Genomic DNA, 27,056 nt, shown 5'->3' with positions numbered 1-27,056 from the left:
AGCTTCTGCAAACTTTTTTTTGTGGTTTTATACAATGGTTGAGGACCTTGTTGTAGTTTCTCAGAGGGTGAATGGCAATTTCTCCGCCAATCCTGTGATGAGAGGACTAGACATTGAACGTGTAACATGGAACAACACAGGAACAGACCATTCGACCTGTCGCCTGTGCAGACCATTTTGCCAATCTGATCTAATCCCATTTGCCTAAACATACCCCTCCATTCCCTGCCTGTTTGTGCGTCTGTCTAAATATCGCTGTCGTACCTACTTCACCTGGCACTCACCTCTCTCTGTGTAAACTTCTCCTCTCTCTTTCAAGCTATGCGCACTAGTATAGAACACCACAGCACAGAGCCAGGCCCTTCGGCCTATCTAGTCCATGCAGACCTATTCATTTGCCTACCCCCACTGACCTGCACCTGGACCATAGCCCTCCATTATCCTACCATCCACATCCATATTCAAACTTCTCTTAAGAGTTGGAATCAAACCTGCAGCCAGCACTTCTGCTGGCGGCTTATCCCACACTCTCACCACCCTCTGAGTGAAGAGGTTCCCCCTCATGTTCACCTTCACCCTTAACCCATGACCTCTAATTCTAGTCTCACCCATTCCCAGTGGAAAAACACCTGCTTGCAATAATCATAAGACCATAAGATATAGAAGCAGAATTAAGTCATGTAGCCCATCGAGTCTACTCCACCATTTCATCATGGCTGATCCAATTTCCCTCTCAGCCCCGATCTCCTGCTTTTTCCCAGTATCTCTTCATGCCCTGACTAAACAAGAACCTATCGACCTCTGTCTTAAATATACCCAATGGCTTTGCCTCCACAGCTACCCATGGCAATGAATTCCACAGATTTACCACTCTCTGGCTAAAGAAATTCCTCCTCATCTCTGTTCTAAAAGGATGTGCTTCTATTCTGAAGTTGTGTCATCTGGTCTTGGACTCCCTTACTATAGTAAATATCCTCTCCATATCCACACCATCACAGCCTTTCAATATTCAATAGGTTTCAATCTATGTTCCCTTGAAGCTGTGCACGTGTGCATACACACAGGTGTTTTTCAACCAGTGCACAAAGGAAATTAATGTACACACAAAAGGTTAGTTACCTAAAATAATGTAGTAATTAATAATTATACTTATTGAAAATAATCTTTTAGCTAAATGTTTCTGTTAACTAGTTAGTTGGTTTTTCAAATATCACAATGCACGTCACTAATTTACGTCACCTCACCTTTCCTGTTCCGGTTTGTACAGCTGCGTCATGGCGGCAGCCATCTTTGGCGGACAGTGTTCATATCGTAAAATTTACAAAGATCTGTTTCAAATCTTGTAGTTAGCGTACTAAGTTTTTATTGAAAAAGATCAGTGAAATGACTGTGGTAAATACTGTCACAAGAAATTGATAAACACCACATACAAAATAACTTTACAGGTTTTAAGTGATGTCTTTGATGAACTGGTTGCACCGTGCAAGATTCTGCAAGAGCGGCCTGACACCCACTGATTCACTTCATTCTGCGCAAGGCAAAATTAACAAGATAAGAAAGCAGTATCTGGGAGACAATGTTTCATGGAGTGACAAAGTTAAAGTTTTGCTAAGCCAACAATGTGAAGAAACCGTCACAGTAGATACAAGTTCACTGTTGACTTTTATAAATGGTCTTTGTGTTCATTTAGAAGAAAGATTTCCTGAAGATGAGGTACAAGAATGGTCAGATTTGATTTCTCCGCAATTGCAGATTGTGACTTCACATTTGGCAATGAACAAGTTAATGCCTTGTGTCTAAAATATCATGATTTTCTAGCTGAAAATACTGTAATACTTAGACAGTTTAATTATTTCAAATTTTCCATGCAAGAAAAAATTAAATCCAAACTGATTTCAAACTTCGCTCAAATGGTGGCATTTGTACTTCAAAATGAACAGTTTTGCGACCTTGCACAGTTGATGGACATTGGGGGAACCTTTCTTGCATCTAGTGCGGACCGTGAGCGAGGTTTTAGCCTAATGAATCAAATCAAAAACAAGCTGAGAAACCGTTCAGGTGAATGTCATTTGGATATGTTAATGAGAATCAAAAGCTATCAATTGGATGGAAGTTCTATTAGTCTAGATAGAGTTTACAAAGAATGGGTAAATACCAAAGACAGGAGAGAGAAAAAATAACTGAGTGACTTAAATATGTATGTTATTTTGTTGTTATTCTGTGCAGTTTCCTGTCAAATATTTTGTAAACCTACATAAACTGTGCCATGTGTGCATTCAGTGCACACATACTTTTGTCACAGGAAAAAAATTTGCACATCTTAAGATTTTTGCACACATTGACTACTAAAAATTAGAAGGAACATTGGTTTCAATGAGGTTACCCCTCATTCTTCTGCGTTCCAGTGAGTAGAGGTCGAGAGCCATCAAACACTCCTCATAGAACAAGCCTTTCTGTCCTGGATTCATTTTTGTGAGTCTCCTTTGAACCCTCTCCAGTTTCAGCACCTCCTTTGTTTATAAGGGGCCCAAAACTACTCACAATATTCCAAGTGAGGCCTCACCAATGCTTGATAAGGCTTCTACATTACATCCTTGCTTTTATATTCTAGTCCTCCTGAAATGAGTGCTAACATTGCATTTGCCTTCCTCACCACTGACTCAAACTGCAAATTAACTTTTAGGGAATCCTGCACAAGGACTCCCAAGTCCCTTTGCACCTCAGATTTTTTAATTTTCTCTCCATTTAGAAAATAATCTATGCTTTCATTGGTTCTATCAAAGTGCATGACCATACACTTTCCGACATTGTGTTCCATCTGCCACTTCTTTGCCCATTCTCTTAATCTGTCTCAGTCCTTCTGTAGCCTCTCCACTTCCTCAAAATTAACTGCTCCTCCACCTATCTTTGTATCATCTGCAAAGCCAACAGTTCCATCATCCAAATCATTGCCGTCCCATTGACCTGCACCTGGACCATAGACCCCATACCCCTCCCATCCACGTACCTCTCCCAATTTCTCTCAAGTATTGAAATCAAACCTGCATCCAGCACTTGCGCCAGCAGCTTGTTCCACACTCTCACCACCCTCAGAGTGTAGAAGTTGCCCGTCAGTTCGCCTTAAACTGTTCACCTTTCATCCTTAACTCATGACCTCTACTTCTATTGACATGCAATCTCAGTCGATAAAGCCTACCTCAATTAACCCTATCTAAACCCTTCATAATTTTGTAGACATATATTAAATCTCCCTCACTCTCCTCTAGGGAGTAAAGTCCTAGCCTATTCAACCTTTCCCTATCACTCAGGTCCTCACATCCTGGAAACATCCTTGTAAATTTTCTCTGTACTCTTTCAATCTTACTTACATCTTTTCTGTAGGTAGGGGACCGGAACTGCACATAATACTTCAAATTAGGCCTCACCAATAGCATATATAACTTCAACATAACATCCCATCTCCTGTACTCAATACTGAGCAATAGCATTTAACAGTGGGCACATGGCCAAGTGGTTAAGGCATTGGACTAGCAACCTGAAGGTAACATGTTATGTCCTTGAGCAAGGCACTTAATCACACATTGCTCTGCGACGACACTGGTGCCAAGCTGTATGGGTCCTAATGCCCTTCTCTTGGACAACATTGGTGTTGTGGAGAGGGAAGACTTGCAGCATGGGCAACTGCTGGTCTTCCGTACAACCTTGCCCAAGCCTGCGCCCTGGAGAGTGAAGACATTCCAGGCACAGATCCATGGTCTCGCAAGATGCCTTAGTATTTGACATCTCCACTCTAGGAAAAAAACCTGCCTGTCATAGAGCTCTACAGCATACAAACAGGCCCTTCAGCCCATCTAGTGTGTGCCAACATGTTATGTCATCAACCCTGTATATATCCCCATAGCCCATGAAACTTACTAACCCAAATGTCTTTGGAATGTGGGAGGAAAGTGGAGCTCCCAGAGGAAACCCACATGGCTACGGGTGCCAGGGTAGCATAGCAGTTAAATTGAATCTATTACGACTCGTGGCCTCAGAGTTTAGACTTCAATTTCTGTGTCTCCCATAAGAAAGTTTGTGTGTTCTTCCTGTGTGCTTGTGGGTTTCCTCTGGGTGCTCTGCTTTTCTCCCAAATTCCAAAGGCGTATTGATTAATAGGTTAATTGGTCATTTAAAGTTGTCCTGTGACTAGGCTAGAGTTAGATTGGTGGGTTGTTAGTTGGTATGGCTCATTGAGCTGGGTTAGGGTTTGTGTGGGTCAATGCTTGTGTGGGTCAGGGTTTTCAGGTTTACAGTCCAGTGAAATGTGGGTTTGGGATCGGTCCAGGATCTCCTTTGCACAGACAGAGTGTGAAGTTACGCAGAATCCGTGTCTCTGAGCCACATTCCCTCTCTCTCTCTCTCTTTCAGTACCTCGGAATCCTGTGCCTGCTGTTTCTGATTGAAATGGGAGTAGCCATCTGGGCGTTTGTACAGAAAGATCAGGTATGTTGGTGGCCCGCAGTAGAATTACGCAGAACATAGAACGTTACAGCACAGTACAGGCCATTTTGCCCATGATGATGTGCCGACCTTTTAACCTACTATAAAATCAATCTAATCCTTCCCTCTTGTATAGCCCCCATTTTTCTATCATCCATTTGCCTATCTAAGTGTCTCTTAAATGGCCCTAATGTAGCTGCCTCTACCATCACCCCTGACAGGGCATTCCACGCACCCATCTCTGTGTAAAAAAAACTATCTCTGATATGCCCCCTATACTTTCCTCCAATCATCTTAAAATTATTCCCTCTTGCATTGGGCATTTATGTCCTGGGAAAAAGTCTCTGTCTGTCCACTCAATCTATGCCTCTTATCATCTTGTACATCTCTATCAACTCACATCTCATCCCCCTTCACTCCAAAGACGAAAGCCCGTGCTCATTCAACCTATTCTCATAAGACATGCTTTCTAATCCAGTTAGCAGCCTGGTAAACCTCCTCTGTACTCTCTCTAAAGCTTCCACATCCTTCCTATAATGAGGCGACCAGAACTGAACACTGGTATTGTTTGGGCTTTGTTTGTGATCGTGTGGCTACAGATCTTGAATTCTTTGAGCTCAGCCCATGACCCTATCCCCTCACACCCTCCTTCCTTGTTCTGTAACCTGATCTGGATGATGAGATGTTTGTTGGTCTTTTCACCCCAAGCTGAGTGAGACAATAGAAGATCTCCACACCCACCAAACCAGCACTCAAAGCACCTCTCTTTCTTATCCACCTAGGTCATTAAACAACTGCAGGATGCCTACGCAAAGACCGCTAGCAGTGAAAATCAGAGCGATGCTGACCTCAAATGCTTACTCAATGCCCTGCAGAAGACGGTAGGTAGAATCTCTCCCTAGAGCTCCAGCTCCCAGTGAGGAGAAGTGATCAAAGACGGTCTGCTTTCAGAATGAAGGTGTGAACCATACCTTGTCCTGGCAGCTAGAGAAGATTGGAAAAGTTGCCCCAGTGTCTCTCAGCAGCAGAAAGCCATTTGGTCCATTGTCCCAGTGATAGCTCTTTAAAAGCGCTCTCCAGTTAGTGCCACTCCCCTGTTTGTTCTCCAGCTGTGTTCAGGGGAGGAAAGAGATGTGTCCTTCATGGTTTCCTGCTGCTGGGGCTGAATGTTCCCCAATCCCTTCTGCTCACAACAACTCAGTGGTCAAGGATCAGGTATGGCCTTTATTGGGGGACTGCTTTGTCAAACACCTCCACTCCATCCAAAAAAGGAGGAATTTCCTGGTGGATAACCATTTTAATTTTTATCTCCATTCCCATTCTGACATGTTGGCCCATGGTCTCCTCTTTTGCCACTGTGTGTGTTAGTGTGTGTGTGTGTTAGTGTGTATGTGTGTGTATTAGTGTGTGTGTATTAGTGTGTGTGTGTTCATGTGTGTGTATGTGTGTGTATGTGTGTTAGTGTGTAAGTGTGAGAGAGTGGGTGGAAAGTGGGAAAGGATCTTGTTTTATTGTTAAGTTATTTTGTTTTGCTATGTTGGTGCTGGAATGTGCAGTAACCTTGAAGGTTACCCTCAGCACATCCTTTGTTTGTGATGGTTGTTAAAGCAAATGGTGAATTTCACTGTATGTTTCAATGTACATGAGGCACATCCATCTGAATCTGAATGTGAATCCAAATCCAAATGTGAATGTGAATCTGAATCTAAATCTAAATTTCATTCTGAATCTGAATCTGAACCAGAACCTTAACCTGAACGTGAATGTGAATGTGAATTTTGAATTTGAATCCAAATCTGAATCCTGTGAGTTTGTACTGATGGTATTGCTTCTTCTGAGATCCTGACTAACAGATGCACCTTCCCTTCCCAGATGGACTGTTGTGACCAAGGAGGCAACGATTGCAGCAGCCGGACGTACAAAGTAAGATCCTCCTTGTTGAATGATTTATTTATGTATTTATTTGGAGATACAGCACGGAGCATGCCCCACTCACCTCAAACTGGAATGTGCGGCAACACAGTGTCCTCTGGTATGGTCAGTGAAGTGATGATGATGGTCAGGGAGGAGATGGTGATTGTTAGTGAGGAGGTGATGATATTGGTGAGTGAGGAGGGGGGTAATGGACAGTGAAGAGGAGATGCTGATGGTGAAAGAGGAGGAGATGGTGATGGTCAGTGAGAAAACAGTGATGATCAGTGAGGAAGTGATGGTGATGTTTTGTGAGGAGACGGTGATGGTCAGTGAGGAGATGATGATGGTCAGTGAGGAGATGGTGTTGGTCAATGAGGAGATGGTGATGGTCAGTGAGGAGATGGTGTTGGTCAATGAGGAGATGGTGATGGTCAGTGAGAAGGAGATGGTGATGGTCAGTGAGGAGGAGATGGTGATGGTCAGTGAGGAGATGGTGCTGGTCAGTGTGCAGGAGAAGGTGATGGCCAGTGAGCAAGATATTGTGATGGTCAGTGAGGAGATGGTGGTGATGAGTTAGGAGGAGCTGGTATTCGTCAGTGAGGAGATGGTAATGATCAGTGAGGAAGTGATGGTGATGTTCTGTGAGGTGATGGTCAGTGAGGAAGAGATGGTGTTGGTCAGTGAGGAGATGATTATGGTCAGTGTGCAGGAGATGGTGATGGTCAGTGAGAAAATGGTGATGATCAGTGAGGAAGTGATGGTGATGTTTTGTGAGAAGATGGTGATGGTCAGTGAGGAAGAGATGGTGATGGTCTGTGAGGAAGAGATGGTGATAGTCTGTTAAGGGATGCTGATGGACAGTGAGGAGGAGATGCTGATGGTCATTGAGGAGATGGTGGTGGTCAGTGAGGAGGAGATGGTGATGGTCAGTGTCAAGGTGTTGATGGTCAGTGTGGAGATAGTGATGGTCAGTGAGCAGGAGATGGTGACGGTCAGTGAGAAGATGGTGATAGTCTGTGAGAAGATGGTGATAGTCTGTGAGGGGATGCTGATAGACAGTGAGGAGAAGATGGTGATTGGTAGTGAGGAGGAGGTGATGATTCATGGTCAGTGAGAAGGAGTCTCTCTTTTTTTTGTCTATCCTGCTTGTTATTTCCTCAAAGAATTTTAACATCTTTGTCTGGCTAGATTTCCCCATCAGGAAACCACGCTGTTTTTGTGGTATTTTACCATGTACCTCCAAGTGCCCCAAAAGCGCATCCTTTACCATATCTTCCCAACCACTGACATCAGGCTAACTGACCAATTATCCTCCCTCCCTTATTGATGAGTGGAGTAAAAAGTTGCAATTTTGCAGTTCTCCGGGACGATGGTAGAATGTAGTGATTCTTGACAGATCATTACTAATGCCTCCACAATTCCTTAAGGCACCTCTTTCAGAACCCTGGGGTGTTGTCCATCTGGTCCAGGTGACTTATCAGCTTCAGACTGTTCAGCTTCCCGAGCACCTTTCCTCTAGTAATAGCAATCCACTCACCTCTGTCCCTTGAAGCTCTCCAACTTCCAGCATACTGCTCATGTACAAAATACTTTTTCATTTGTCGACATTTCTTTGTCCCCCATTACTACCTCTACAGTGTCATTTTCCACCGATCCTTTAAATACTCTTGCCTCTTTTTTACTCTTTGTATACTTGAAAATACTTTTGGTATCCTCTTTGATATTATTGGATAGCTCACCTTAATAGTTCATCTTTTCCCTCCTTATGGCTTTTTTAGTTGCCTTCTGTTGGTTTTTGAAAGCTTCACAGTCTAGCTTCCAATAATTTTTGCTATATTGTATGCTCTCTCCTTTCCTTTTAATCTGTCTTTGACTTCCCTTGTCAGTCACAGTTGCCTCATCCTTCTTTAGAATACTTAATTGTCTATGAGATGTATCTATCTTGCACCTTCCAAGTTGCTTCAAGAAACTCTAGCCTTTGCTGTTCTACTTTTATCTCAGCTAGTGACCTTCCTATCAACTTTGGCCAGGTCCTCTCTCATACCTCTGTATTTCCCTTTACTCCATTGTAGTGCTGATATATCTGCTGTTATCTCCTTCTCAAGCTGCATGGTGAATTCTATCATGTTATGATCACTGCTTCCTAATGGTTCCTTTACCTTAAACTCACTAATCAAATCTGGTTCATTACGAAACACCCACTCCAGAATTACCTTTCCCCTACTGGGCTCAAGCACAAGCTGCTCCAAAAAGCCATTTTGTATGCATTCTATAAATTCCTTCTCTCGGGATCCTGCATATTGAAATTCTCCATGACAATTATAACATTGCCCTTTTTAATGGTCTTTTCTAGGACCTGTTGTAATTTGTATTCCACATCCTGGTTACTGCTTGGAGGCCATCAGGGTGGTTGTACCCTTGCAGTGTCTTAACTCTACCCATAACGATTGTACATCTTCTGATCCTATATCACCTCATTCTAAGGATTTGATTTCAGTTTGTTTCCAACAGAGCCATGCCACCCCCTCTGTTTGCTTGTCCTTTCAATGCAATATTAAGCTCCCGACTATGATCTTCTTTTAGCCACGATTCAGTGATGGCAACAATGTCATACTTTCCAATCTCTAACTGCAACATCATCTACCTTATTCCCTATACTGTGTGCATTCAAATATAACACCTTTAGTCCTGTACTCATCTCGCTTTTCAATTTTTGCCCCCATTACACTTTAACTCATCCAAATGACTGCAATGTTGCCCTATCATCTGTCAGTCCTTCTTCATAGACTCCCTACACTGCATCTGTTTGTAAAACACCAGCCCTATCACTCTGGATTCCATCTCCCTGCCAAATTAGTTTAAATCTCCCTCAGCAGCTCTAGCAAACCTGCCCACGAGGATATTGGTCTCCCTCGGGTTCATGAGTCACCTGACACATTTGTACAGGTCATAACTTCCCCAGAAGAGATCTCAATGACCCAGAAATGTAAAACCCCACTGCTTGCATTAGTTCTCAGCCATGCATTCATCTGCCAAGTCATCCCGTTCATACCCTCACAGGCAGCTATCCAGAGATGACTACTCTGGAAGTCCTGCTTTTCAGCTTTCTGCCCACCTCCACATACCCTCTTCATGACCTCCTCCCTTTTTCTATCATTGGTTTCTATCTGTGCCCCAACTTCTGGCTGCTCCCTCCCCCTTTAAAATGCAGTGTATCTGATCTGAGACATCCCTCACTTTGGCACCTGGGAGGCAAAATACCCATCGGGTTTCTTTTTCACATCTACAGAATCTCTTATCTGCTCATCTAACTATAGAATCCCCTATCACTACTGTACCCTTCTTCTTCCTCTTTCCTTGTGACCCACAGAGCCAGAGACCTGGTCACTGCTACTTCACCCGGTAGGTTATCCCCCCCCCCCGCCAAACAGTAACTTAAGTGGTATACTGATTAGTGAGGTAAACACCACAGGGGTACTCTGCACTAGTTGTCTACTCCCTTCCTCCTCCTGACAGTCACCCAGGTACCTGCCTTCTGCAACTTTAGGGGTGACTACTCCCTGTGGCTCCAATCTATCATCTCAATTTTCCTGTATGAGCTCATAGTCGTCCAGCTGCAACTCCAGTTCCTTAACCCTGTCTCTAAAGAGCTGCAGCTCAGTGCACTTTTTGCAGGTGTAGTTATCAGGGAGACTGGCGGTCTCCCAGAGTTCCCATGCCCCTTACAAAGAACATCCCACTAACCCTGGACCCATTCTCAGTGCACTAACTATATACTGGCGGACAAAGAAAATGAAAACTATTGGAAACTTACTTAGAACCTCTGTCTGTGCTTGTCCAAGCCCGTCCTCGCCAAAGCCTGTTGAACCAAAGCCTTCCACTCTAACACAGGCCTACTCCAACAATGGCTGCTCCACTTAAGCCTCCCTTCTTTTTATTGGCTCAAATAAAAATCATAAATATCATTCCCGATGAGACTTGTTCTTTTCAAATGGCTCCTGCCTTGTAACAATCTCTCTCTCTTTCTTTCTCTGTCTCGTTATGACTTAATCCCGACGAGACTTGTTCTTTTCCATAGGTTAAAGTCCTAACCTACTCAACCTTTCCCTATAACTCAGGCCCTAAAGACCAGGCAACATCCTGGTAAATTTTCTCTGTACTCCTTCAATCTTATTGGTATCTTCCCTGTAAGGAGGTGACCAGAAATGCACACAATACTCCAAATTAGTCCTCAGTAGAGGATATTCGGTATACAAGTTTTTGGAAAGTCAGGAGTGGATTAGGAGTGGTCAACATGTAGGAGATGCTATCTCATGAATTTGAGCTTTTTGAAGAAGGAACCAAGAAAGTATATCATGCCAGCAGTTCATATCCCTCAGAACCTTTCCTATCCACATACCAAGTGCCTTTGAAATGTTGCTAAGTACCTGCCTCCATCGCTTCCTCTGGCAGCTCATTCCACATACTGACCACTCTGTAGATGAAAAGTTGCCCCTCAGGTCCCTATTAAATCTCTCTTCTCACACCTAAACCTACGCCCTCGGGTTTTTGAATCCAAAGCTCTGGGGAATATGATTGCCCATTCACTCCTCGGCCTGGTGATCTTATACACCTCAAGACAGGTGAAGCCAAGAGATGAGTTTACTGTCATGTGCACAAGTATGGTGAGGTCGAGTAATGAAACACTTGCCTGCATCAGCATGTAAGTGCAAGGGTGTAAAGTGAGGCATTATAAAGCATTAGTCAGACACCACTTGGGACATTATGAGCAGTTTTGGGCTCCTTACAATATCTATGAAACGATGTGCAGACATTGGAAAGATACCAGATACCAGAGGAGGTTCACGAGAGTGATCTGGGGAATGAAGGGGTTAACGTATAAGGTGCATTTAACAGCTCTGGCCCTGTACTCATTGGAGTTCAGAAGAATGAAGGGGGATCTCATCAAAACCTACCAAATATTGAAAGGCCTGGATAAAGTGGTATTTGAGAGGATGTTTTCTATAGTGGAGAAGTCTCAGACCAGAGGGCCCAGCCTCAGAATATCAGGACGTCCCTTTAGAAAAGAGATGAGGAGGAATTTCTTGAGCCAGAGGGTGGTGAATCTGTGGAATTCATTGCCCTAGCTGATTTTGGATTGCAAAGACACTGGATATATTAGCACATCTTTCCCTCTCTCCCTCTCTCTGCTTTCCGCAGGGATCGCTCCTTACACGAATCCCTTGTCCATTCGGCCCCCCCATCCCTTCCCACTGATCTCCCTCCTGGCACTTATCCTGGTAAGCGGAACAAGTGCTACACAAGCCCTTACACTTCCTCCTTCACCACCATTCAGGGCCCCAGACAGTCCTTCCAGGTGAGGTGACACTTCACCTGTGAGTCGGCTGGGGTGATATACTGCGTCCGGTGCTCCCCATGCGGCCTTCTATATTTTGCGAGACCCGACGCAGACTTGGAGATCGTTTCGCTGTACACCTACGCTCTGTCCGCCAGAGAAAGCAGGATCTCCCAGTGGCCACACATTTTAATTCCACATCCCATTCCCATTCTGATATGTCTATCCACGGCCTCCTCTACTGTCAAGATGAAGCCACACTCAGGTTGGAGGAACAACACCTTATATTCTGTCTGGGTAGCTTCCAACCTGATGGCATGAACATCGACTTCTCAAACTTCCGCTAATGCCCCACCTCCCCCTCGTACCCCATCTGGTACTTATTTTTATACACATATTCTTTTTCTCTCTCTCCTTTTTCTCCCTCTGTCCCTCTCACTATACCCCTTGCCCATCCTCTGGATTTCCCCCCCCCTTTTCCTTCTCCCTGGGCCTCCTGTCCCATGATCCTCTCATATCCCTTTTGCCAATCACCTGTCCAGCTCTTGGCTCCATCCCTCCCCCTCCTGTCTTCTCCTATCATTTTGGATCTCCCCCTCCCCCTCCAACTTTCAAATCCCTTACTCACTCTTCCTTCAGTTAGTCCTGACGAAGGGTCTCGGCCTGAAACGTCGACTGTACCTCTTCCTAGAGATGCTGCCTGGCCTGCTGCATTCACCAGTAATTTTTATGTGTGTTGGTTGATAGGTTCTTGATTAGTCAAGGTGTCAAGGGTTATGAGGAGAAGGCAGGAGAATGGGGTTGAAAGGGATAATAAATCAACTACGATAGAATGTGGAATTCTGCTCCAATTCAAATGGTCATATGGTCTTTAAGTCTTGAAGATCAACAGAGGTGCTGATCCAGTCTCCTCTGTAAGGAGTTCGTAGGTCCTCCCTGTGATCACCTGGATTTCCTCTGGGTGCTCCAGTTTCCTCCCACATACCAGTAAGTAGGTTAATTGGTCATTGTAAATTGTCCCATGATCAGGCTAGGGTTAATTAGGTGGGTTGCTGAGTGCGCAGCTTGTTGGACCAGAAGGGTCTTTTCCACACTCTACTGTATCTGTAAGTAAAGCTAATCTGAAACATATGAAATGTGGGCAAATGGGACCAGTTTATATTTGGCATCTTGATCATCATGGAGCAGATGGGCTGAAAGGCCTGTTTCTGTGCGGTATGGTCCTCCTGACTGTCGTTCTTCTGATGCAGGACTGTAAAGAGGCCATCAAGGAAATCATCAACTCGAAACTTCACATCTTTGCCGCAATCGCCTTTGGCATTGCCTTGTTTACCGTAAGCACATCTCTTCCTGCTTTGTTTGAAGCCCTTTTCTTTCAGTACTCCTGCTCCCTGCTGATATCTGCTTATTATTTTTTCAGGTCCTGGGGATAATTCTCACAGTCCTCTTTCAGAGATCTTTCAGGCGGTCCCTTGTGATTTAGCAACCAGGACATTGCAGGCAACCTGAAGATAAATGTATTTACTTTTGATAATGCAAATGCTTTTTTTTAAAAATCCCCTTTTGTTCCTTGTGCTTAATGTTGTCAGTGGACTGAAATTCTAGCGCGTTCTTCTTTTGTTGATGAAACTGTTGCTGTAATGGAGGCACGGTTTAACAGTATTGAACAAAACTGTACCAGTCTCTGCAGTTCCTTTTGGGTTCATCAGCTGCGTGGAGAGGGGAAGCCTGCTGCACGGGCAATAGCTTGCTCTCCGTATCGTACTGTCCTGGCCAGCTTGCTCTCCATTGTACAGCCCTGGCTTGTGTATCCTGTAGACAGCTGGAATGCAGCACTATGGTTGACCCTGACCAACGGAGGGCCTCAAAATTGAACACCAACACCAGCAAACCAGCACACAGAGCCAGCATGTGAAGGTTACATTGTGCCCTTGACAGGACACCAACATTTAACAAGTCATTGGAGAAACTCAGCAAGTCAGGCAACATCTATGGAGGGGAATACACAGTTGACATTTCAGGCTGAGATCCTTCATCTGGACTGGGAAGGAAGGGGAAAGTTGCCAGAATAAGGAGGTGGGGGGAGTGGAAGGGGGATAGCTAGAAAGTGATAGATGAAGCCAGGTGGGTGGGGAAGAGGGGGATGAAATAGGAAGCTGGGAGGTGATAGCCACCCACCTGGCTTCTCTGCGTATCACCTAGCTTGTCCTCCTTCTCCTCCCCACACCTTTTTATCTGGCATCTTCCCCTTTCTTTTCCAAAACTGTTGAAGGGTTTCGGCCTGAAATGTCAACTGTTTATTCCTTTCCATAGATGCTGCCTGATCTGCTGAGTTCCTCCAGCATTTTGTGTTTGTGGCTTTGAATTTCCAGCATCTGCAGAATCTCTTGTGTCAAAAGAAATTGATGCTAACATTCTGCCCATCATGTCAGGTGCTTTCCCACCTGAACTGTAGAGTGTGTGCCTGGATTGGGAGAGGGGAGCACAGAACACCATGAAAACAAATAACCTTTCTCTACCCCGTGGATGTTTGCGAGATGTGGCTGCCATTGTTTGTACAGACACTTCCTGAGATTCACTTGCTTTGTCCTTCAGTTGATCTGATGCAAACGACAGATTTCATTGGATGTTTCAAAGTACATGTGACAAATAAAGTGAATCTTTCATCTTAAAACCTTTATGCCCTCTAGTTTTTGGTTCCCTCTTTCTGGGGAAGAAAGATCGTGTGCGTTCTCCCTATTAATGGCCCTCCTGAGTGTGCACGCCTCTATAAGGACAGCTCTGAGTGTTTGCCCTGAACAATATACTGCCCATCTCTGATTGTCCTTGAGCAGATGGTTTTCAGCTACCTTGCTGTTGAATTCCCCACTGTTCAAAGTAAATTTATTATCAAAGTTCATTTTCTTGTGGGCATTCACAGTAAATACAAAGAAACAACAAAAAGCAAGTAAAATAATAAATAAATAAACAATAAGTATTGAGAACATGAGATGATGAGTCCTTGAAAATGAGCCCACAGGTTCAGTGATGGAATGAGTGATGTTGAGTGAAGTTCTCCCCTCTGGTTCAGGAGCCCGATGGCTGAGAGGTAATAACTGTTCCTGAACCTGGTGCTGTGGGTCCTGAGGCTCCCGTGCGTTTTTCCTGACGACACCAGCAAGAAGAGAGCATGTGATGGGTGGTGGGGGTTCTTGACGATTGATGTTGCTTTCCTGTGACAGCACCCCATGCAGACGTGGGGAGGGAGATCCAGAACTTGGACCGGTGGCCTGCCCTGAGGGCTTAGATTTAAAGCTCCTCACCAGTAGCCATAAGAGAACCCCACCAGCCACATCAGATGCTGCTTGAGCTCAAAGCAGTTTCCGAAGGAGGTTCATGAGAATGATGCTGGACTTGAGTTAATCCATGAGGATTTGTTGGCTCTGGGCCTGTATTTGCTGAAGTTCAGAAGAATGAGCTGGGAGCTCTTTGAAGCCTATCGACTATTGAAAGGTCTAAATCGAGTGCGTGTGGAGAGGATGTTTCCGTAGTGGGGGAGTCTAGGACCTGCGGACACAGAATCAGAATAGAAGCACGTTCCTTTAGAGTGGAGGTGAGGTGGAATTTCTTTAGCAAGAGGATGCTTACTTATTTTTTATGATTTTTTTCTCATTTGTATTTGCACAGTTTGTTGTAGTTTGCATGTTGGTTGTTTGTCAGCCCTGGTGGGTGTGGTCTTCCATTGATTCTATTGTGGTTCTTGAATTTACTGAGTATGCCCGCATGAAAATGGATCTCAGGGTTGAATATGGTGAAACATATATACTCTGATAATAAATTTACTTTGACCTTGAACTTTGAACCTGGGGAGAAGGCAGGAAAATAGCTTTGAGAGGGAAAATAAATCAGCCATGATAGAATGGTGGAGCACAGTCATGGGCCGAATGGCCTAATTCTGGCTCCTATGTCTTATGCCTAAATTAATCAATGCTTTGTTATGAAGTACTGTATAATGTAGATTAATGCTTGCAAGAATATAAACTCAGTGTAAATGCCATGATTAATAAATAATGTAAAAATAGTCAATTGCTTCTTGTTCTTTGTACTAAGGATTACACAGAATGAAGGCCAGTAAACCTAGTCTGGGAGCCAGCACCTTCTTCCCAGAGCAGAAATGACTGATACAATGGGGCATAATCTAAAATTATCCACTAACACCTCCACCCACTAACCCATTCCTTCACACCCCAACCACCACTACTCTATCATTTCCTGTCAGAGTCACTTTATTAGATTGGATTAGATTCAACTTTATTGTTATTGTGCCGAGTACAGATACAAAGCCAATAAAATGTGGTTAGCAGCTAACCAGAAGTGCAAAGAATAGTGTTATTTACAGTGATGTTCAGTGGAGAGCACTCAGACTGGTTGCATCGTCGCCTGGTAAGGAAGCTCGAATGCGCGATATCGCAAGAGGCTGCAGAAGGTTTGTAGATTCACCCTGCCCGATCACGGGCACAATCTTTCTCACCATTAAAGACATCTTCAAGAGGGAGCACCTCAACAAGGCAGCATCCATCACTCTGGACCCTCACCAGCCAGGACATGCCCTCTTCTCATTTCTACCACTGAGGGGGAGGTACAGGAGCCTTAAGACCCCCATTCAATCGTCCAAGAACAGCTTCTGAACAGACAGTGAATCCATGTAACTACCTCATTATTCATTTGTTTTTTTTGCTCTATATATTCCTTTTTGTAATTCAGTCATTTTATATCTTTGCACTGTACTGCTGACACAAAACAACACACACCATATTATATCGTCAGTGAAAATGAATCAGATTTAAAAAAAAAATCAGATTTTGATTTTAGAGTACACTTTATTTTCAGAGTTTCACCACCATCCCAGGAGCTGAGAGATGGTCCCACTACAATCTCACCGCATTTGTGTACTCACCCGAACAGAGCTCAAGGTGGAGGACCAATACCTCATATTTCATCTAGGTAGCCTCCAACGTAATGGCGTGAACAGTGATAGCTCCTTCCAGTTTTTGAAATTATTTTTTAATTTTTTCCTCTTCCTCTTCCCTCTTCTTCTATTCCCCACTCTGGCCTCTTACCTCTTCTCCTCACCTGCCCCTGGTGTCCCTATTTCTTCCCTTTCCCCCATGGAGCACTCTCCTCTCTTATCAGATTCCTTCTTCTCCAACCCTTTACCTTTCTCACCCACCTGACTTCACCAACAAGAGAAAATCTGCAGATGCTGGAAATCCGAGCAACACACACAAAATGCTGAAGGATCTCAGCAGGCCAGGCAGCATCTATGGAAAAAAGCGCAGTCAACGTTTTGGCCAGAAACGTCGATTGTATACCTTTTTCCATAGACGCTGCCTGGCCTGCTGAGTTCCTCCAGCATTTTGTGTGCCTTGCACCTGACTTCACCAATTACTTTCTGGCTTGTACTCCCTCTCCTCCCACCACCTTTTTATCCTGGCATCTTCCCCCTTCCTTCTGAGTCCTAATGAAGGGCCTCGGTCTGAAACATCGACTGGTTATTCATTTCCACAGATGCTGCCTGGCCTGCTGAGTTCCTCCAGCATTTTGTTGCTCTAGATTTCCAGTATCTACGGAATCGCTTGTATTAATGATAAAGTAATCCTCTTTGTGGAGCACAGAGTGGATTACGTGTTTTAAAGTTAATTCTCAACGTGCTCACAACTGGACTCATTAATCCCTGCCTTGGGTACATAAAATGCACATTCCACCCAAAGGGAGTGCAGCAAGAGGACCATGGGGCAGGCTGCAGTGCTCCCCCCCCGGAGGAAGGACACCTATATCTTGGAACTACACATGTGGTACAGGTAATCTTTCAAAGAGCTTACGAGCCACTTTGTTCAAATTCAAGTTCAAGTTCAAGTTTTAGTTTACTGTCATTCAGCCGTACACATGTATACTGCCAAACGAAACAACGCTTCTCCAGACCAAGTTGCACAACGCATTACATATAGCTCACACACAACACATAAAGTAATACTATCACAAATAAATTAACAAGTAATAAGGTGCATTGGTTCTCTTTTTGAGTACAGTATGAGACTCTGATATATACGGAAAGGTGCTGGAAAAGGGCCAGTAACATCATGAAGGATCCCACCTTCTCTGCTCACGGACTGTTTGTCCCACTCCCATCAGGGAGGAGGCTACGTAGCATCCACGCCAGGACAACCAGACTTAAAAACAGTTACATTCCTCAAGCAGTAAGGCTGATCAACACCTCCACCCACTAACCCACCCCTCCACACCCCCAACCACCACTACTTTATCATTTCCTGTCAGTCACCTTATGTACAGACACTCCTGTGCCTAGCGTCACTTTATGGACATACAATCAATGTATATATATATATATATATATATATATATAAGCTATTTCATGTAGTTATATTCATTGTGGGATTTTTACTATTATTGTCTTCTTTATGCTTATTGTGTTTTCAGTGCTGTTTTGGATCTGGAGTAACAATTATCTCAGTCTCCTTTACACTTGTGTACTGGAAATGACATTAAACAGTCTTGAATTTGAAACAGAAGATATGAAACACTTCAGGACACACTGATTTGCCATTGCACTTTTCTATTTGACAAGAAATCCTTGCATACGTACACCTGCCCCATACAGGATACGGGAAATATAGTTGTTGTGTTCTCTGTTGGGACTTTAACAGTTACAGTCACCCATTAGTCAGACAGCATCTCCGGAGGGGCATTTGGAGTACATTAATCTGGAGTATTATGTACAGTTCTGGTCACCTAACCTACAGAAAAGAAATGTTTATTTATTTAGAGATATAGTGAGGAACAGGCCCTTCTGGCCCAATAGGTCACGCTGCCAGCAACCTGTCGATTTAACACATTGGTCAATTTACAAGGACCAGTTACCTACTGCCCTGTCCATCTTTGGAATGTGGGAGGAAGTGGGAACGTCCAAAGGAGGAAACCCACACGCAGATGGAAAGAACATGCAACCTTGTTTACAGACGACACCAGAACTGAGCTCTGAATTCTGAAGCCCCAAACTGTAATAGTGTTGTGCTATTCACCACAGTTGCTTCATGCCCATGACATTCCTTCTATTGATCGAAAGAGTACAGAGAAATTTGCAAGGGTATGGCCTGGACTTGGGAACCCGAGTTATGGGGAACAGTTGAACTGGTTAGGACTTTATTCCCCGGAGTGTGGGGGAATGAGGGGAGATTTGATAGAGATACTGTATACAAAATCATGAGGGGTGTAGATAGGGTAAATGCAAGCAGGCTTATTCTACTGAGTTGGGTGAGATTAGAACGAGAGGTCATGGGTTAAAGGTGAAGGGTGAAATGTTTAAGGGAACCTGAGGGGCAACTTCTTCACTCAGAGGGTGGTGTGAGTGCGAGGTGCCAGCAGAAGTGGTAGATGCAGATTTGATGTCAACATTTAAGAGAAGTTTGGATAAGTACATGGATGGGAGGGGTATGGAGGCCCATGGACTGGGCGCAGCTCGATGGGACTCTGCAAAGTAACAGTTCAACATGGATTAGATGGGCCAAAGTGCCTGTTTCAGTGCTGTAGTGTTCTGTGGCTCTAAATGTCTCCAGTATTTCTGGACATAATTGATAGTCATTTCTGAGTTTTATTTTTATACATTGAGATCACAATTGATCAACAAGGAAAGGTGATTACATACAACTTGTATAACTGCACTGGAAGAGAGATAAGGTGTTGTTTCAGACTATCAGCAGGATTAATTTATCTGCTTCCTCCAGGCGGAAGCCCGGAGGAAATCAGCGCTGCCAGCACATTACTGTTTCTGCTCGCCTGGCTGCAGAGATTGTCAGTCAACTCCAAGTGGGCTTTGAAGGTCAGTGACAGACATAAGTGTTGGGAAGTTCCAAGAGGCAGTTACAAGAGCAATTCCTTTATCATTAGCATCTAACGTCTTCACATGGACCTTCAAACAAATTAGTAACAGCATGGGTGATTTTACAGGATTCATGATAATTCGCAGCATAATTCATAGGATCATTCACAAAGTTCAAAGTACATTTATTAGCAAAGTACATACAGTGGATTGCAGTTAATTGGGACATATTGGAACCAGTACATTTTGGCCTATGTAAGTGGCTGTTCCAAATAGCTGAAGTTTCACGAAACTAGTTAAAAATGTATAAAAAAGACAAACTGAGTAACAACTTAAGTACTTACTTGAAATACAGAACAAATTAGGGCACTATCGATGCTACTACAGTACTATAAAACTGTGTATTAGTTCCTAATTTTTACCAACAATAGACTGCCGAGTTCTTTTAATTGACTGTATATGAACAAAATCAGCAGTGACATGCAGTGTAGATAATGGACTGCTTTCACACAGCACATCCTCCAAATCTTCATCTTCACCGTAACATTCAAGATGATTGTCAATACCTTCAAATTCTTCACAGTGCCTTAACTTGTGAAGTTACCTCATTTTCAATCTCAGCTGTTTCTGGCATCGTTAAGCTTTGAATGCTTGAAACTGGCAGTGAGCAGAACAGTATTGTCTTACTGCTCATTTCTCTCCAGTTATCAGTGACAAAAATCACTGTTTTTTTTAACACAAACACGCAACTGATCCGGTTTAAAAGCTGACTTCTTTAAGCACGGTGTAGTGTCCAAAGACCACAGAAGTGCATGTGACTGACACCAGTTGGAAACTTCAGCTGCAGTCTCCTGTCCCAATTAAGTGGCATAAATGAAACTGAATCGAAGTGCTTGGATTTTCTCGCAGTTAGCAATAAGGCTATTTTACATGCCATTTTCTGAAATGAATGATGATTATTTATTTATCTTGTATGAAGGAATCCACATACAGTTTGATAATGATTTAGTCAACTCTACTCTCAGTGCAAGCACAGCAGACTATCTGCATTTGTGGGGTAAAGTAGGCAGGAAAACAGATATGGCCATTGAAACGTAGACACAGAATTAGTCAAGCAACATACATCAAAGTTGCTGGTGAACTCAGCAGGCCAAGCAGCATCTATAGGAAGAGGCGCAGTCGACGTTTCAGGCCGAGACCCTTCGTCAGGACTAACTGAAGGAAGAGTGAGTAAGGGATTTGAAAGCTGGAGGGGGAGGGGGAGATGCAAAATGATAGGAGAAGACAGGAGGGGGAGGGATAGAGCCGAGAGCTGGACAGGTGATAGGCAAAAGGGGATACGAGAGGATCATGGGACAGGAGGCCTAGGGAGAAAGACGGGGGGGGGGTGACCCAGAGGATGGGCAAGAGGTATATTTAGAGGGACAGAGGGAGAAAAAGGAGAGTGAGAGAAAGAATGTGTGCATAAAAATGAGTAACAGCTGGGGTACGAGGGGGAGGTGGGGCCTAGCGGAAGTTAGAGAAGTCAATGTTCATGCCATCAGGTTGGAGGCTACCCAGACGGAATATAAGGTGTTGTTCCTCCAACCTGAGTGTGGCTTCATCTTTACAGTAGAGGAGGCCGTGGATAGACATGTCAGAATGGGAATGGGATGTGGAATTAAAATGTGTGGCCACTGGGAGATCCTGCATTAGTCATTTGGCCTATCGAGTCTGCTCCACCATTCAATTATGGATCAAGATCATGGACCATGAGACACAGGAGCAGAATTCAGCCATTCAGCCCATCAACTTTTCTCCAGCCATTCTACCAGGGCTGATTTATTATCTCTTTCAACCCATTCTCCTGGCTTCTCTCCATATCTGACCAATTCTCTCCTGACGAATCAAGAATCTACCATCCTCCACTTTAAATATACTCAATGACTTGGCCTCCGTGGCCATCTGTGGCAATGAATTCCACAGTTTCACTGCCACCTGACTAAAGAAATTCCTCCGCTTTTCACGAACGGGGTTAAGAGAAATAATAAATTAGCCATGGTGGAATGTGCAGACTCAATGGGCTGAATGGCCTAATTCTATTCCTATAGGTTATTGGTCTTCTAGCCAAGGTTGTCTAGACGAGTCTCTTTTTGAGGAAATTACAAGCAGGGTAGACAAAGGAGATGTAGTAGATGTGGTGTACTTGGATTTTCAGAAGGATTTGACAAGGTGCCGCACATGAGGCTGCTTAGCAAGATAAGATCCCATGGAATTACAGGGAAGTTACTAGCATGGGTGGAACATTGGCTGGTTGGTAGAAAACAGAGGGTGGGAATAAAGGGATCCTATTCTGGCTGGCTGCCGGTTACCAGTGGAGTTCCACAGGGGTTGGTGTTGGGACCACTGCTTTTTACGATGTAGGTCAATGATTTGGACTACGATATTAGTGGATTTGTGGCTAAACTTGCCGATGATACAAAGATAGCTGGAGGAGTGGGTAGTGTTGAGGAAACAGAGAGCCTGCAGAGATAGTTAGATAGTTCAGGGGAATGGGTGAAGAAGTGGAAAATGAAATACAATGTTGGAAAGTGTATGGTCATGCACTTCGGTGGAAGAAATAAACGGGCAGACTATTATTTATATGGGGAGAGAATTCAAATGCAGAGATGCAAAGGGACTTGGGAGTCCTTGTGCAGGATACCCTAAAGGTTAACCTCTAGGTTGAGCTGGTGATTCAGAAGGCAAATGCAATGCTGGCATTCATTTCTAGAGGTATAGAATGTAAGAGCAGGGATGTGATGTTGAGACCACACTTGGAGTATTGTGTGCAGTTTTGGGCTCCTTATTTTAGAAAGGATATACTAACATCTGAGAAGGTTCAGAGAAGGTTCACGAGAATGATTCCAGGAATGAAAGGGTTACCGTATGAGGAATGTCTGGCAGCTCTTGGGCTGTATTCCCTCTAGTTCAGGAGAGTGAGGGGGGATCTCATAGAAACATTCCGAATGTTAAAAGACCTGAACAGATTAGATATGTCAAAGTTATTTCCCATGGTAGGGGAGTCTAGGACAAGAGAGCACGATTTCAGGATTGAAGAACATCCATTTAGAACTGAGATGTAGAGAAATTACTTTAGTCAGAGGGTGGTAAATCTGTGGAATTTGTTGCCACAAGCAGCTGTGGAGGCCAAGTCATTGGGTGCATTTAAGGCAGAGATAGATAGGTTCTTGTTTAGCCAGGGCATCAGAGGGTATGGGGAGAAGACAGGGGAGTGGGGATGACTGGAAGAATTGAATCAGCCTATGATTGAAAGGTGGAACAGACTCGATGGGCCGAATGTCCTACTTCTGCTCCTATGCCTTGTGGCTTTATGGTCTTATGGTCTCTATGGGAGATAGGCAGATCACGAATATCAAAAAGTCAATGTTTGGAGCTGAGCTTCGCCAAGTGGATGGAGATAGTGAGTGAGGGATACCCACTTGTCCATCATCACCAACTCACTGCAACCTCTGCTGCTGGTTAGCTCACTCAGTGGAGTTTTCGTGGTCTCCATGCCACCCCTAAATTGGAGGTGCAACCCCTCATATTCTGTCCGGGTAGCCTCCAACCAGATGGGATGAACAATAATTTCTCCAAATTTGGCTAAATTTTAACTGTCCCTCTTTCCTCTTGTCCATTTCCTTACTGTTCCTTGTACCCTCCTCTTCTCCTCACCTTTCCATCACCTCCCCCGGTGCCCCTCCACCTTCCCTTTCTCCCATGATCTATTCTCCTCTCATCAGATTTCTTCTTCTTCTCCAGCCCTTTGCCTTTTCCTAGCTTTCTTCATCCCCTTCCCCCACCCACCTGGCTTCAGCTATCAGCGTCTGGCTTGTCTTCATTTCCTTTCCCCTCCTTTTCTATTCTGGCAGCTTCCCCCTTCCTTTTCGGTCCTGATGAAGGGTCTCAGACTGAAACGTCGGCAGTTTTTTTTCCACTCCGTAGATGCTGCCTGACCTGCTGAGTTCCTCCAACATTCCGTGTGTGTTGCTCTGGATTTCCAGCATCTACAGAATCTCTTGTGTTTAAGACTTTTCTTCTAATTGGCTTTTTGGATATTGTATCAAACTCCAGCATTCTGTCGATCAATAGGATCATGTTGCCCTGGAGCACAGACTAATTAGTGAAGATGAAGTGTGCAAAAGACTCGAATGATGAAATAACTGAGAAACATTGCAAGATATATATTCTCAGCAAGTGGACCTGATAGCAGAACACACCCCTGACAGGTGCTACTGGCACTGGACTACTAGTTCGAAGATGGTGGAGAGGTGTTAAATTGGACTCTAGTACCCAGAGACCAGTGCTGTTAACTGGGAGGCAGCAGACACAATAGATAACCATTGGAAATCAGTTCAAGAAATGAAACAAAATGTATTTACTTATTATTTATTTAGCTATACAGTGTGGAATTGGCCCTTCTAGCCCACACCACCCAGCAACCTCCCAACTTAGCCCCAGTCTAATCGTGGGACAATTTACAATGACTAATTAACCTACTAACCGGTATGTTTTTTGGACTGTGGGAGGTGTTAGAGTGGATTTCTTTTGGGTAGATGATTTGTTAACACTTAAATCACTTTGGCCATCAGACTTCTATTTTAACTGTTTGACAAAGGACTGTGGATTGAGTCCACCACAATGGGCTTCCTAAAAGGTGTAAATACCAGATGCTTCTGTTAGTTTGACCTGATAGTGTAGTTTCGAAGGCAGTATCACCTATACATTATAAATATTAATTGTCTTCTATGTTAGCACGGGAAACACCAAATAAATGTATCGTAGACTTAACCTACATTCCTAAAGGCTGTGGATACCAACCCAGACATGCTCGCGTCAAGAGGGACGGATGGTGTGATATTTTGTATGTAGCTTCATTAGGAAGCATTGTCTATGCATTGTCTATAACTTTTAAGTAGCTATTGCCTTTGTGTTTAGCCTATAAATATCGAGCCCACATTTAGCTAGCAGACCTTTCTGCGGAAAGCGTCTCCGTACGTAAGATGCCTACTGTACCTTGTTGTGTCGAATAAAGAAGCTGCTTTGTATCTACCAGTGACTGTCTCTCCGGTAATTTCATCCACGCTACAACAGGAGGAACCTGTAGCAACTGGCTAGAACTCCTGCAGTCCACGGGGAGGATGTACTGACTCCTTACAGAAGTCACCCTAAGCAGTAATAGTGTTGCACTGATCGCTGCACTACTGTGTAATGCAGTTTAAAAATGTCACTTACACTGTTCTTGTTCATGAATCTAACCAAGGATAAAACCAGGCCAGGATACAGGAATAGCATTTCTACATTTCTGCAAAAGAAGTCAGCAGTCTCTACATCCACTCCAGAATGGGTGGAGTCTTAGAAAATGAACATCAGAAATCTGCAGACAATGGAAATCTGAAATAAAAACAGAAAATGCCAGAAACACTCAATAGGTCAGGCAGCATCTGTGGTGACAGAAACAGAGTTAAATTTCATGTCGTTAGAGCATAGAACAGTACAGCAGAGGAACAGACCCTGGCCCGCATCTCCTCCATTTCCCGCACTTCGGCTCTCACCCCATCCTCCCGCCACCACAACAGGGACAGAGTTCCCCTCTTGTCCTCACCTACCATCCCACCAGCCTCCAGATCCAGCACGTTATCCTCCACAACTTCCGCCACCTTCAACAGGACCCCACCACTAAGCATATCTTTCCCTCTCCACCCCTCTCTGCTTTCCTCAGGGATCATTCCCTCCATGACTCCCTGGTCCACACGTCCCTCCCCACAGATCTCCCACTTGGCACTTATCCCTGTAAGCGCAAGTGCTACACCTGTCCCTACACCTCCTCTCTTGCCACCATTCAGGGCCCCAAACATCCTTCCAAGTGAGACAACATTTCACTTGTGAGTCTGTTGGGGTCATATATTGCATCCGGTGCTCCCGGTGCGGCCTCCTCTACATCGGTGAAACCCGACGCAGATTGGGGGACCGCTTCGTCGAGCACCTCCGCTCCGTCCGCCACAACAGACAGGATTTCCCAGTAGCCACCCACTTCAACTCTGCTTCACATTCTTATTCAGATATGTCCACACATGGCCTCCTCTACTGCCATGATGAGGCTAAACTCAGGTTGGAGGAGCAACACCTCATATACCGTCTAGGTAGTCTCCAGCCTCTTGGTATGAACATAGAATTCTCCAACTTCAGGTAATTCCTTCCCCCTCCCTTCCCCTATCCCAGTTTCACTCTGCCCCCTCCCTCAGCTGCCTATAACCTCCCTCGTGGTTCTGCCTCCTTCTACTACCCATTGTGTTTTCCCCTATTCATTCTTCACCTTTCCTGCCTATTCCCTCCCTGCCTCCCCTCCCCCACCCCTTTATCTTTCCCCTTACTGGTTTTTCACCTGGAACCTACCGGCCTTCTCCTTCCCACCCTCCCCCCACCTTCTTTATAGAGCCTCTGCCCCTTCCCCCTACAGTCCTGACGAAGGGTTCCGGCCCGAAACGTCGACCGATCGTTTCCACGGATGCTGCCCGACCTGCTGAGTTCCTCCAGCATGTTGTGAGTGTTACTTTGACCTCAGCATCTGCAGATTATTTGGTGTCCCGGCCCACAATGCTGTGCTGAACCAATTAAATTAGTAATCAATTGGCATCTAAACTAATCCCTTCTACCTACACAATGTCCATACACTTCCATCCCCTCACATTCAGGTGCCTGTATAAACATCTCTTAAAAGTTCCTAATTTAGATTCAACTTTATTGTCATTGTGCCGAGTACAGATACAAAGCCAATGAAGTGCAATTAGCATCTTACTAGAAATGCAAAGAATAATGTTATTTACAAAATAATATATCTGCTCCTACCACCACCCCAGGCAGCACATCCCAGACATCCACCGCTGTGTGTGTGAAAACATTTCCCCCTCACATCTCCTTTGAAATTACCCCCTTTCATCTTAAATGCAAGCCCTCTGGTATTAGACATTTCAACCCTGGGAAAAACCAATTAAAAACTGATATCCAGACAAAAATGCCTGGGAGCCAGTGTAAGCTAAAATGAAAGGGATCTAGAGTGTGAGTGTGCTACATGAGATCCCTCGTTCATCGTGTATGTTTTCTTGTCTTTCTGATGTTTCTTTCATACCTGTTGTATTTGGGTGCCACAGTAATGCTGCCGATGATGCGACACAAGTTCAGGATTCAATTCACAAAACTGTCTGGAAGGAGTTTGCATGTTTCTTGTGTCACCGCGTGGGTTTCCTCCCACAGTCCAAAGATGTACTGGTTGATAGGTTAATTCATTTATCCTTCAGGTAAAGTTATTTGCTATCCTTTAAACTTGGGTGCCATGGTAGTATAGCAGTTAACACACTGCTAATCCAGCACAGGGCATTCTGGAGTTCAGAGTTAAATTCCAGTGCTGTTCTATAAAAAGTCTACATACAT

The 27,056-nt window shown here is 44.3% G+C and overlaps 2 protein-coding genes across 2 annotated transcripts in view; both read left to right on the top strand.

Annotated features, from left to right (window-relative positions):
* LOC134352296 (CD9 antigen-like) overlaps positions 1–15,771 on the top strand; it is a 48,320-nt gene extending 32,549 nt beyond the window's left edge. The window contains exons 4-8 of the mRNA XM_063059587.1: positions 4,408–4,482; positions 5,262–5,360; positions 6,352–6,402; positions 12,979–13,062; positions 13,149–15,771. Coding sequence (XP_062915657.1) covers positions 4,408–4,482; positions 5,262–5,360; positions 6,352–6,402; positions 12,979–13,062; positions 13,149–13,211 — 372 coding nt within the window. The 3' untranslated portion in view covers positions 13,212–15,771. The remainder of the gene's footprint in view (positions 1–4,407; positions 4,483–5,261; positions 5,361–6,351; positions 6,403–12,978; positions 13,063–13,148) is intronic.
* A 1,726-nt stretch (positions 15,772–17,497) lies between these two features.
* Positions 17,498–27,056, top strand: part of si:ch211-245j22.3 (uncharacterized protein LOC563798 homolog) — a 32,855-nt gene continuing 23,296 nt past the window's right edge. The window contains exon 1 of the mRNA XM_063059509.1: positions 17,498–17,568. Coding sequence (XP_062915579.1) covers positions 17,498–17,568 — 71 coding nt within the window. The remainder of the gene's footprint in view (positions 17,569–27,056) is intronic.

This window comes from Mobula hypostoma, chromosome 9, assembly GCF_963921235.1.
Source record: "Mobula hypostoma chromosome 9, sMobHyp1.1, whole genome shotgun sequence".
Lineage (NCBI taxonomy): Eukaryota > Metazoa > Chordata > Chondrichthyes > Myliobatiformes > Myliobatidae > Mobula > Mobula hypostoma.
This window is presented reverse-complemented; position numbering and strand designations above follow the sequence as displayed.